This window comes from Xiphophorus maculatus, chromosome 10, assembly GCF_002775205.1.
Source record: "Xiphophorus maculatus strain JP 163 A chromosome 10, X_maculatus-5.0-male, whole genome shotgun sequence".
Taxonomy (NCBI): Eukaryota; Metazoa; Chordata; class Actinopteri; order Cyprinodontiformes; family Poeciliidae; genus Xiphophorus; species Xiphophorus maculatus.
The window spans coordinates 9,043,618-9,057,730 of NC_036452.1; the positions used below are offsets into that span (position 1 = coordinate 9,043,618).

Consider the following 14,113-nt stretch of genomic DNA (forward strand, 5'->3'; position numbering starts at 1 on the left):
AGGCGAGATATGGGAGGGCACGGGGGGAGTGGAGGGGGCTAAAAGGAGTCAAAACACACCGGACAGGCATTAGTCTTACACTGAGCCTTGAAGACTTCACTGCTTCGGAGTGAATATCTGCTCTGTTCCCTACTGAGTCCTGTCTTAACCTTACATACAAGCCCTGACAGAGTCCCAAAGAGATAATCTCCTTCAACAAATATAAGATGCAATTATCCAGAGTCATTAAAGTGCAATAACTGGAGGTGTGAGCAGAAAGTTACAGTACCACCCAACTGAAAAATACATACCACTTGTAAAAATGTACACTGCAGTTTAGGAGACAGAAATGTTCCTCCCAGCAATTAGGGAGCAACACAGAGAGAGAGAGGAGCAAAGAGAGAGAGAAAGAGAGAGAGGTGCATATGTAAAAGGAAAGCTTTATGTCGGCTGCGGAAAGAAAAGAAGGAAAAAAAGCTGAAGTCAGCAGGAGCAATAAATCCTCCAATGCTGAGCAGTTTCTTCCAGCTCTGTCCTGTTCTGGGGACCTCATCCCGAACCTGAAGGCTGGGCTCTGTTTAGTAGCTTTAGCAGCAGGGAGGCGAGTTCAGCCTAAAGAACATCCACTCCTTCATTCACCCTTCCCCCCGCCTAGGTGCAGTTGGTCCAGGTGGGGAAACAGAGTCAGGCTACTCTGGCCTGTTAAAGGATACTTCCCAGCAGCGCCGCAGTCTGTGACCACAGCTTGACCTCCAACACAGCTTTACACTTCCACCAGGCGGGTGAAAAAAAAAAAAAAAAAAAAAAAGAATCAATAGATCAAGCGGAGGGAAATGCTGCCGAGATTGAGATGAATGATCGCTGCGCTAATTCTATTAATCTCTTTATGGGGCTGTAATAAGTGAGACGTTAAATGGATATGGAGGAGATCAATTAGGGAAATCAAACAATGGATACAGAGTTTTGATTTAAACAAAGTGAGAGGAGACGTTAGCCTAATGCGGAAAGCCTTAAATCAAAGAGCCTTAAATGCTGCCGGCTGGGTCCAATACTCTGCTTTTAAAATCACAATTAGATGAATTTTAGAAGTGTTTAAGCTTCATCTGGTAAAGCTAATAGGTTGACTCATTCTGTATACAGTTATTTTTAACCTGCAGTGCAGTTTTACAGCAGCTTTGAAGTAGGTAGATCCTAAACCCATTCTGCAGAAAATCACATTAGGCAGTAACTAGGGACGTAATCTCGTGGTACTGGATATTAAAAAGCCTCAAGATTCCTTATTAAAGTGAACTCTGTCTTGCAAAATCAAAATGCAACGTCATCTAGTGAAGTACGTGCATTTTTAACAGCTCAAAAACAGGTGATATCATTTGTTACCCACAATGCATTGTGTGAGATTACACCACATAGGCAGAGGTGCAAACATCTGTTAACATAATGTCGCTTTGATATGAAAGAAACCTGTAAAGAGTTCATAATTTTTAATAAAAAGGATATTGATAACAAAGATATGAACCTGTGTGAAACCATTGCAAAAGACATTTTCCATCCACTTGCAAGGCCACTAGAGCAACTTCCTTGATTGTATTATTTTTAAGTCATATAGTTTTAATTAATTTTTCCCAAAAGGCCGATTATTTGGAATAATGACATGTCTGGGTCATTTTTTGAGTAAGTAGTGAGTGGTAGGAGACGTAAACGTTTGCTATTTTACACAGTAGCATGTTGGTGAACCAGAATGTACAAAATATATACAAAACATGTACAGATGGCGAGGCCAGTCTGTAATTTGCTTCAAATTGTGGCACATTTCTCATGAGGATCCTGGTGAAAATTTTGCAGATTTTAGCTATTTAAAATAAACTGAGACCGAAAATGCTCATGTGTCACCCTTAAGTGTGTTGTTGTTTCAACAATGCCTCAACAATGAGAAAATTACAACCCCTAAAGTTGGTCGTTGCATCAATCTGCCTCATCAACTGGTTGTCAATCCCCCAAGATCATTTAAAAACAACTACAAAATCAGGAAAAAACACAACAATAAATTATCTCCAATGCAGTTGCACAAATAAAACATGTTACAAAATCCTAAAGTTTCCTCAGCACCTGGTGGACTTTTAGAAGACTGGCAATCAGCTGCCTGCTAAAGACAGCTGATGACCCATATTTACTCTCTTCAGCTTCTTGATAATTCAAGAAGCTAGAACTCTAAAACATAAATTTCAGACATTCTCCTGCCATAAAAACTGGAGTTAGAGGACACATACTGAAAAATGAGCAAAAACAGAGCTTACCAGAGTAACTGAAAACACTCCTCTGGTTCCTTCTATAGATCGGGTCTTCAGTTAGAAACTGTACTCAGATTTTTGACGGGATCATTTTAATTTTATAATGTCATTGTGATGGAATGAATAGTTTTGTGAGCCATAGTTTATATATGTTTAAATTGCTTTATTGTGATGGAATAACAGCAAAATAATCAGTGTTTGATTCAATTTAACATGGTAAAAAAATAGGTAAAAAAATAAATAAGTTCCCTAAAATGGCATGACAAACATGCAGCTATGGGACAATATCATATAACTTTTTAGGCAGGTGGAAACTCCAACTCTTAGAGTATAATTTGAGGAGGAGAAATGGATACCCCCAATCCTTGTATGGAGTATATAAAAAACTGTAGTCAATATGTTTTGACTTTCTGGATGAATTTAGCTTAAAATACACATTTGTGAAAATTTGGAAAAGTTTAAGCTATGTGTTTGGAAAAGCCTTTTTTCAATCCACATGAGAAAAAAATGCTTGTGGAAAAACAAAACAAACCTTTTGTTCTCCACATATTTACGCTCTACTTGCATTAAAACTTTATACAACTAAACTGTGCCTTTTCTAAGTATCAGATTTGGTTGCTTCGGTTTCTTTCCACTTTAGACACAGGCTTATCAGCTGTTACCGCAGCAGCACACTGTGAAACTGCTATGACACAAAAAAAGGACACAAACTCACCCTTGTAGTGTCAGTTTGTAAAGAGGTCAAAGCATTGTGAAAGCTATGCATTCTCGCAACTGATGGATCAAAACGAGGAAGTGTTGGACATCTTTCCGAGTGAACCTACACTGCACAGAGCTATTATTAATAAACTTATACACTTGGTGTATGTAAAAAAAAAAAAAAAAAAACATTTTCTAAGGGAAGTGAGCAGCCTTGGTGTTTGCAGTGGTTTCATGTCACCTTTAAGAGTTGGCCCAGCTCTCTTTGAACTTTAACAATGGTAGCCTTTATGCTGAAAGATTAGTGGTTGTAAAGAATTATTGAGTTCAAAAAATGTCAACCTGGAAAGTCATGAGGGTCACAGAGTTGCTGTTATTCATTCTGTCAAGGATGTGAACTTTTGTTAAAAATATTCTACAGCAATACCTTCAATAATTGTAGAGATACGTTCACTTTAACCACGAAAGGTCAAAGCCAAGAAGGCATCAAATAAGTATTACAGATGTGAAACATAAATAATGGTAAGAAATTAAGTAAGAAAAACCTGGAGAAATTCAGTCTCAGCTATCACAGTTCCAATTGTTGTGTTGCAACTGGAGGTCTAACAGGTGTCAACACCTTACCTAAATGTCATGTTCTCTTGTCTTTCTCATTCTGAAGAGTGGCTAAGAGAAATGGGTCTCCATTATATGATATTTATACATTTATACTAAAAAAAAAAAAAATCCATCAAGATTTATTTCTTAGACATTTTTAGGTGAGCATTGCAATTCTGAGCTTATTTTAAAAAATATTCTAAATGAAAGCCCAGATCTCAATCCAATCAAAATTTGTGCTTGGGCTTGAAAAGCTCACTTAAGGCCCAATCAAAGAGCAACCTTACAGAGCTTGAGCTGTTTTGGAGGGAAGAATGGACAAAAACTGCAGTGGTCAGATGTGTCACAAAAACTCAGTGCTGTGATTGCAGCCAAAGGGGCAATATTGAGGGGCAATATTGAATTTACTTTATAAACTTTTAATTGACATTTCTTTGTAGAAAACAATTATTTTCACATTGATATCGAGATTTGTTTTGCAAAAAAAATAGTTAATTAATTATAATTATTTTATTTAATTATATTGACCATGACTTTATTTATAAAAGCAATAAGTGGTGAAACATACTGTAGGTCCCCGAATCATGAATCTGATTTAGTTTGTACTGAGGGGACTAATGTAGCTACCAAGACAGAGATGCACAATAGCTTTAAAAAACATTGTTTTACAAAATAAAAGCTTCTTATATAGATTTGCGTACTGCATTAACATTTTAAGTATGCTTACATTCTGAGTTTTACTGATGATAATGATAAGGTTAAATTAATTGCTGCACATCTTAAATAGGCATTAAATGTACTTTTATTTATTTATTGTTTTGTTCACTCACCGTTTCGTTGCCAAACAAGATGTCAACATATGGCATCACCTTCATCAAGGGTTCTTTAAAGAATTGGCTGATGAATGGTGCGGAGAGATTCATGCAGAAGATTTTGTTGTTTTCTGAAGCATGCTTTGCCACCTTAAGGATCGACTCTGGAGAAACGGTCAGGAAAAACCCCTACAACAGAAGAAGTCAGAGGATAATAAGCATTACTTTAGTGTTTTCAGAGCACAAAATTATATACATATTTCATATCCAAATTTTGTATTTTTGGATGTATGTATGGACTGTGTCAGTATGCAGATAAGCTTTATACAGACTGAACAGCAGCAGGTTGTTATGAACTGAAATGACAAAACTGCTGGGGTTTGGATTCTGTTTGCAGTTGTTTGGCTGACATAGCTTTATATAACTGCCACAATACTGGATCCTGAAGATGGAAAAATCAACAGCAGTGCTCAAATGCAGATCTGAAAGAGCTTTTTATAACATAAACAAAACAACAAAGAAGAGGAAAAAGAGCAGGAAAAAAAAAAATCCATCCACGACAAAGCCATGTGGCTGGACTCCAAGGTTCGTACCGGAGGAAGCAACAAGCACGTATCCAATGATAGGGCAAACAAAAGTCTCGTCTGGACTCTCCTTACTTGGAAACAAGAGAGGCAGGCCCACTCATTGTGTGAATGAATACAAATCAGGTAAGAAAACACCTTTGTGTTTCAGGTGGAAACCTGAAGCGAGACTCTCCCGCAAGCCACACAAAAACACTCCTCCTTTGATACCGATCTTTCTTAACCTTGTTTTTCAGCAACAAGCTGCTCTGTAAAACCACGGTGTCACAATAGGGCCAAAGGGGCGGAGGAGAGGAAAGGAAAGTTTTCAGCACAGTGATACATTTAATCTGCCTGAAAAGCTCCTATTATGGGGTACAGTTGTGCTCTCATTAAAGCGCTATGACATTTGCACCAACAGAGGAGCGACCTCAGTGAAAAAGAAGGGTATAATACCCATGAATAGAGGGTGACTGCGCCGTTAATTTAACATACAAGGTATTACAATGTAGCCATGCAAAGCAGGTACGTTCTTTATGAGGCACTCAACGTGTCATTCAGTCATTCCTCCCCAAGGCTTCAGTGTTTCCTTTTTTTTACATCTGTAAGTCAAGGTTCAGGTCAAGCCCGTCGTCGCTGTGTCACAGTATCATCTGTTGAAGACTAAAAAAGGTGTTTTCAATGGGTTCTGGGAGCACAAAAAAGAGCCCACTCTGGGCTAATGGCCCGTCTCTGACCCTGACATTTTTCTTTTGAGGTGTGCCAATGTGCCAGAGGAAGAGGAGATTGTTCTCTGACACAAATGGTCTTTTTTGGACAAAAGCAGAAAATAAACTGTCAGGGTTAGCCGTTATGTTAACACTGATCAAAGGCTGAAGACTTGATGGGGCAGTTCTGAAAGGGTGGTGAACTTTAAAAGCAGTGCAACAGCTTTACGCCGCCTCTGTCCCTAGAAGGACTGACATGGCATTGAATTGCTAAGGACGGTAAACTCTGAAGTTATTTAGGAAGAAATTCAATGCCTTGCACGCTTACTGATGCATCATAACTTTTTTCCTCCGTATTTTATGTTCCAACTACGGCGAGTCAATGTTTGCACTGTATGCATAAATTATTATTTGTGGGTTTTCAATTGTTCTACAAATTCAAATTTAAAAAGTGGTGTGGATTTGTTATCAGCCCCCTTTCACTCATATAACCCTAAATAAAATCAAGTGCAACAAATAGGTGAATAGAATTGATGCAAGATTTATTCTCAGTTGTGAGATCAAAGGATATTCATGTGGCGATTTGTCCAAATCTAAATCCAATTGAAAAAGTGTAGGACATACATCTTAAATATATGTTCACACTGACATTATTCATCCAAGTTGACTAAGGTTGAGCTATTTTAAATAGAAATTTGGCCAAACACTTTTAGCCTCTAGATGTGCAAAGTTGATAGAAAAATAAGCTAATGGAGGTTTTACAAAGTACAAATGTTTGCAATACATTTCTTCAGAGTATCACTTGTAAAAAAAGAAAAATTTGTATAATGCGTCACTTCCTCCCAGTTTACAATTACGTGCTACTTTGTGTTACTCTACCACATAAAATCCCAATAGAACAGATAAAAGTTTGTGGTTGCAACATAACAAAATGCAAAAAAGTCCAACACTTTTACAAGACTTCATATGCAGCTGTAACTAAAAAGTGGAATACTTTCTCCTTGTTAACACCCTTAAGGCTTGTCTGCATGCACACTCATGCAACATTATCCAATGCTAATGACTTCAAACTTCTCAGATAAACACAAACGCATACGAAACAAACTATAGTCTTTACAATTTTGAAGAAAAAAAAGAAAGAAACCACGCAAGAGAGAAACGTCCCTAATCCTGACTCACATTGTTAGTTTTTTATGGACCTCAAAAGTATAGTTGGGGTTTATAAAACATAAAGTGCAAAAACATGAGTGGTTTCTCTTCTATTCATGAATGTAAAATACAGACCAGAGTAGAAACAAATTAAACTCAACTGGCTTGTGGGAAAAAGAAAAAAAAAAAGTCTGAGCCGTGCAAAATTACCACCAGTAGGAAACAGGAGAAGTTTAGTCTTTAGTACTGTGGTGCAGATCGTGTATCAAGACTACCAGCTCCAGTTTCCTAGGTGTCAGGGAGGCCTGTGAAGTTGAAGGACTATCACATTTCCAGGTCAAGATGATCAAAGTGCTGGGTACACTTTGTATAATTCCCACCCAGCCAAAACACTCAGTAAAGCATCCAGATGTGCATTTTTCCAGGCAGACGACAATGCAGCGTGATATCTGGCCATGTCAACTAGTAATTTGAGGGAAGAGTTGGAAAGGGAGAGCATCCATTTTCAATGTTTACCATAAAGAGAGGAACAACTTCCACTTTACTCGGAGAAAGAAAATTTAAATGCTACTCTGAGATTAAATTAGTGGTAATCTAACCATAGAGAAGCCAGCAACTTGGCTGGAGCATGCTATCACACTTCCCCAGCATAGTATCAGTGTTTTCCCCAGGGTTGCTCACATCTGAAAGGCTGAGTGTGATGGATGGCATGGTGTCGCCAGGCTTAAAATAAAAGTGGACATCTGAAGGGTAAAAATGATCTATTTTGGGAAGGGCATTTTCATTTGCACCAGCAGTAGAGGTGGTCATGGAAAAAGAAGCCTCTTTTTTTTCTTTTTTTTCCAGGTCTATTTAAATCAGCTAGGATAAGTGGGAGTATCATGACGGTTTCGACACCTTTTATTACTGAGGAATGATAGAGCAAATTTAAACCATCACCGCCTCAGTGAAAAGAGTAATTATCTCCACTACAATTTTTCCCTAAATTAAATAAAATCCCTGGATCTTTTACGGTTTTATTTACGCAGCTACAAATAAACGTCTCAGTGAGGGGTTATCATTATTTCTAAACTAAGAGTGAATGAAATTACACTGTTTGATGTGAAAGGGCTCATTCAGAGCAGGAAAATGAAATATTTGAACTCCTAATTTCCAGAGCCTCTCTGTGCTGGATAAATCATCATTATTAGAATTAGTAGCATTTGCTCAATATGTTCATACAGCAATGGTAAACTTATATCTTACCTCTTATATGTCTATCTACCATGCAGCATGTGGCTAAATTAGGCACAAGTGGGGGTTTGGGGACATGTTGTGCCTTTAAAATCTAGTTAATTAACATCACTAGAACACACTTTTAGGTTAACAGTTCCTAGCAAGTTCACGTGTTAGCAGACCTTTAACGCATTTAGATGCATAAATGCGCATCTAAATGGGTTTTTAGATGCACATTTAACATGAATAATTTTTCTTCAATCACAGTCAAGCACAGTGGTGGCAGAATCATGATTTGGGCTGTTTTTTTTTTTACAAACACAGGACATTGGCAATTTGCAGTCATATAGTTGAACAGTCCTCTGCACAGGCGATAGACAAGTGATCAATATCTGTAGATAATACATCTGACAGAATATGGAATATTCAATCTTCAGAATATTTACTGATATATCATCCAGTCCTACTTCCAATGCGGGCTGCATTCTGTCAGTTGTGTTAGGCCCAATCCTTCAATGATGTGGTTTTTGAAATATGAACTATGAAATATTTGTGGAGTATGTATAGGCGTTTTTTTGAAAGTCCAGCATGATTATCTTTCAGAAAGCTCTGGAAAAAATTAAGAGACCACTGCACTGAGCCCCATTGAAAACCTCATGGTTATTCCACCAAATATTGATTTCTGAATTAAACCATTAGTAATGTTGTTTCTAAATGGATCTAAACTTGTTTTCTTAGCATTAGTTGAGGTCTGAAGCACTGCATCTTCTTGGTTATTTTGACTATTTCTCATTTTCTGCAAATAAATACAAAATTTTTGCTTGGAATTTCAGAGACATGTCAGTAGTTCATAGAATAAAAGAACAATGTTATTTTACTCAAACATATACCTATAAAGAGTAAAATTAGAGAAACTGATAATTTTAAGTGGTCTCTTAATTTTTTCCAGAGCTTATATATATATACAGTATGTATATACTGTATATACAGGTATATATATATATATATAATAATTTTTTTTCATACAGAGGGAAAGAGGGCCTTGTGAGCGAACCTGCTGTGTTTCAAAGCTTTTTTCAAAAGCCGCCCAGGCTACCCCTGTCATTGCATTAGAAAGCCCCCCTATCATGCTCTCTGGTTTACTGGGTTCATTACACCGAATTAGATGTCACACAGATCAGAGCGTGCGTGATGCCACACACTGCTCCCCTCCTCTGTTATCTCTGTGAAGCACCGTTGTGAGGTGGATCGATAGCTGAGGTTTGGAGCTTCATTAGCTCAGTATGACTCCATCTCCATCAAGACCCCTCTGGCATGCTACGGTGGTGTAGCAAGATATTTTTTACTCTGAGATCCTGAAGGTCCTGCTGTTTTACACACAAACACGCACCACTTCACGCATGTTGGGGGAAGTGTAGGGATCTGTGCTCGTCTCCGACTCGATAAACAGGAAAAGAAAAAAAATAACAGAAGTAAATGATTAATGGTGTCACAAAGTGGCTCGGTTGGAGGAAAGTAAAATACAAGGCTGAAAAACATCCATTTGAGGCTTTTTATTTAAAAAGAAAACGACTGGGGGAAAAAAGTCACAAAGCTGATAATTCACAATGCAAATGATGTTTTGTTTACATTGAAATAGCCAGTTGGTTTCATTTAGAAGCAAGTTCAATTACCAACGGAGGAGATAAATGCGTAACAATCTCATGGCATGATTCCACATTCACTGCACTTTTAGGATGTTTGATCTGGCTGCGAGGCAATTCAAGCACGCTGATAGCATCTGCCTCTTCTTCTCTCTTCCATTAGGAATCATGTTCTAGTGAAGCTTATCAGACATCTAGGAATTCATCCTCTTCTTCTGAAGGGGGCTGGAGGGAGGCCAGCTGTACGGGAAACAGAAGGGAGGATTTTGCTTTTAAGGCAGACTTGAAGATGAGGAAATTGTGGCGGGGAAGACCTCCAGGGCTACATAAATGTACCACGAACACTAGTTTTAACAACTGGGCAGAGCCATCACTTACTAACCTCTGGGGCGTCTTACCCTGGTTATTCTCTGATGTTGTAACTGTTTCTTTTGCAGAAAGAGAAAAATACAAATCTAACTCCAAGGTTGTGTTAAAAACCAATGCACCTGGCCAAATTCTCCTTAATGGGTGCACATAAAACAAGACATTAGAGTCGACTGCTGCAGCACCTGAGGGGAGGGTGTGACACACCACTAACCTGCAATTTGTACAACCATCAGAGATTGTAATTACATTAACCTCAGAGGTCTCCAATCTGAACTGAAATGCTGTAAGATACTAAGACGGAGGAAAAAACAGACACAGCTTCAAGTGCAAGTCTTGCTGGCATCAAAACGCTGGAAAAAAACTGGTTTAATTTCAGTCAAAGTAATTCAGGATCGGCGTCGGGGTCTCTTCAGATGGCTGCTTTTTTCACTCCTGTCAGGCTCTGCAGCTTCAAAAAATGTGTTGGCCGAAGGGAAGGAGGCCGGCCGGAGCGAGGGGGAGCAGGTTTGCCAAGGAATGTACTTAAGATTTAAAACAGACAAGATTTAAAGCCAAGAGCGCTTAAACGCCAATACTAATCCGCAAAATAATTCATTGCATAGTACACACTGTCTCTCCCTTACAGATACCATATGGCACCTCTGTAAGAAGATAAAAATCAAAGAAACAAAGCCAGAGGAGATGCTTTTTTTCCCTCTCCCCAAAACTATGTGATCTGAGAAATGAAAAACAAACCCGAGTTCCTCTTTCTTTATCTCCATCACAGGGAGATGAGCCCAGAACACACTGTTTGGTTTGCAGGGAGTTAAAATTCGCCAATGCACACACACACCCAAGTGTCCTTGTGTGCCACACTGCACTTAATTTGCATTTTAGTGTGAGGAGTACTCTCTCCTTCAGTAGCTCCGAAGGGAAAACATCCCTCTGGTTTACACAAACATACATGCAGTGTTGTGCAAAAGTATTCATACCGCTTGAAGTTTTTAAACATTTTGTCTCATTACAACCACAAACCTTTATGTGTTCTATTGGGCTTTTATGTGTAAGATCAACAAAAGTAGTACACGATGATGAAAGTGAAGGACAGTGATGGTTCACCAAATATTTCATAAAAACAGATTGAAGGTTGTGGATTTGTATTCACACCACATGATTCAATAAACTGCAAACTTGCAGCAAACAGCTGCAAGTCAAAGAACTGCAATTTTCAATTGATTCAATTAGATTTAAGTCTGGACTTTGAGTGAGCCATTGAAACATACAATACTTTGATAAAAACTACTAATGCCCTTCTTCTCTGTTTAGATGTATGACGACACCATTTTACAGTGGTGCCATGTTGTTTCTTGATCTAAGCTAGGTTTTAAACTTCTCCACAACTTTCCCTCTGACCTGTCTGCGTTTTTTTTCATGGTCTTGTTGCTGCTGTTTATTCCCTAAAGTTCTCCTACAAACCTTTGAGGCCTTCAATTTCTATTTAATTTTATAGAGGGCTATCAGAATAAAGGAACTGAATAGGATTCTTTTGCACAATTTTCACATTTTTTTGGTAAAAATGTCAGATTTTGTTTTCTTCAACTTCACAATTATGCTCTGCTTTCTGTTAGTGAATCACATAAAATCACCATAAAGTACACTGAATCTATGGCATAATGTGACAATAAATGGAAAATGTTTTGCAAAGCGATGCGTACTTTCAGTGGATGTCCTGCAGATAGTTGCACAATTTAAAGGCAACATGTAAAATATCAGATTATTTAACATGGGGGAGACAAGGTTAATGCGAATAAAAGACCACCATGTGAAAACAGATGTCTGGGTAAGGAGCTGTCTCTTCTGAATTGGCCTGAAAGGACAGATTACTTTATGGGTCAGATGTAGAAAGCAGAGGTTCTGTGTCGATTCTGCAGATTCGGAGGTGTCTAGTTTCAGTGCTTAAGAGGTTGTGCTCAGACAAAGTAAATCCTCCCCACAAAATCCCCGCAGCAGGAAAGCAAACATTTCCAAAAGCGCCACTCTGCTGATGTTCATGAATTATTGCACCTCGCCCGGACGCTAAAATTAGGAACCGAGGAGACAATCTTTCACTGTTCTGAGTTGCTCTGGTGAAAGCTAGTGCACCAGGTTGGAAAATTACAGGTAATTGCTGAGGCCATTGAATCCAGTTTGGTTTTGGTTGAGAGACTAAAATAACAAAGCTCTGATTGCTGAAAAGACAAGGGCAGGGAGCTCAGAGGCCCTGTTGCTAAGAGTTAATTTGATACATATTTCCCCCTTGAAATGTCTGAGGTACTGGCAAGAGACTGAAAAAAAGCAGGAAGAAGGAGGGTGAGACCCCGGCTCTCCCCTGCAAATACTATCCATCTGCCATACTGCATTTAAGCAGCATGAGAAGCTAAGAGAGCACCCTTGCACAATATAGTGAGAAGGCTGTCAAACTCAATGCAAGAGCTTGGTGCCTACTGCTAAGAGCTGAGGACACGGGGCTGCTTAAATTTAGTTTAATAATAACTTCTGACTGTGCGCTCCAGCCAAACAGGAGAACATTCGGCAGGAGATGAACTTTTAATTATTTATGTTTGTTTTGAAAAAAATCATCTAACAGAAAGTGTTAAAAAATGATGTGCCCCAGATGAAAACACCAACAGCTATCGAGAGCTTTCTAAACATTTCACCCCTCTTTTTTTTTTTTTTTTTTTGCCTAATCACAAAATTAGAATTTAAAATGAGCTGAGAGGCTAAAAACTTGCAGTAGATCCAAATGAAAATAGCAGCTTTTGGCAGAACCTAGACAAGTAGCGGCAGCAGTAGCAGGAGGTTTGGCCGGGTATGAGCTGGCCAAGTAGCAAATTGACCCAGAGCCCACTTTAACTGTTGATACGGTGCTTTGCTTCAAAATCCTTTAACTTTTTTTTTTTTTGCCTTCGTCACATAACAGCCACAAACTTCAATTTATTTTATTGAGATTTTATGTGATGGACAAACACAGGGAAGTACATAATTGGGAAGCGGAAGGAAAGTGACAATGTAACATTTTTTGCAAGTAAAAATCTGAAAAACATTGCAGGCATTTCAATTTACCCATACGTCGTGCTACAGATACATATGAATAGTACTGATATAAACCATTCCCCTGTAGATCCTTCAAGCTGCACAGCATCCAAAACAAGATGGGACAACTGTCCAAAAAAAAAAACAAACAAACAAAATAAAAAACAGCAAAATATTATGATCCAAAGTCTACAAAAAACAAATAACTAATTTAACAGAGTTACTCCAACAAGTTGCCATTGTGAGCTGCCCAATGATAGAACTAGGAACTAAAGCAACAAATTTGCTTGAGGAGTTTATTTTTAGAAATGTGGATTTTTATCTTTTAGGAAGTGAGGTGCAAGAGATAAACGATGGGAATGTTTTTCCATAGTTTCCTTTTTTTCTATACTTATCCAGACCAAAAATAGACTAAAGCCAAACTTTTTTTTTAAATTTGTATATAAAGAAAGTAGCATTCCATGTTATTATTCCTTTTACAATTAATTGCTCAGAAAATAAATCACACATTTGTAGCTAATCAGAGAATTTACTGCACTCAAATGATGCTTTTAATCTTGAGTCTCCTCTGATTTATTGGTTTATCAAGAACAAACAACATTTCTCCTCAACACACGGGTGGCTCAACTTTAAGTGATGAAATTACCCAGACACTTACAGCCAGGTTCAAGCATCCTTAGCCCTATGTGACATGTAACATGGCTCTAACGCGCTGTGCTAGTACTGCTACAACACTAAAATCAAGCTCGGAAGAAATCAATTGCCTCGAGGCAAAAAGTGTGAACTTTCATACCACAGGTCCAATTTCCTTGAAAGTTGAGGTTTTAAAGGTTTTAAATCAAATCAGGCCAAGCCAATGCACCGTGGAATTATGCAAAACCAAAAAAAAAAAGGATACAGCTATATAAAATGACAAGCAGCGAGAAACGGAGCTGGAGCTAAGAAAGCTCAGCGTTTGTTTATTCACACCACATTTCTTTACCTTCTGTGACGATGTTACAAGTCAGCTCTGATTATCTTTGATTTTATTCAGGACCACGA

General features: G+C 38.3%; 1 protein-coding gene across 3 annotated transcripts in view; it reads right to left on the reverse strand.

Annotated features, from left to right (window-relative positions):
• Nucleotides 1-14,113, reverse strand: part of LOC102227736 (adenosine kinase-like) — a 171,679-nt gene that overhangs the window by 56,423 nt on the left and 101,143 nt on the right. For all 3 annotated transcript variants that reach the window (XR_002753401.1, XM_023341219.1, XM_005794605.3), the window contains exon 7: nt 4,394-4,564. Coding sequence is in view for 2 of the 3 variants with exons in the window: in XM_023341219.1 (XP_023196987.1) it covers nt 4,394-4,564 (171 nt within the window). In the remaining variant the exon portion in view is untranslated. The remainder of the gene's footprint in view (nt 1-4,393; nt 4,565-14,113) is intronic.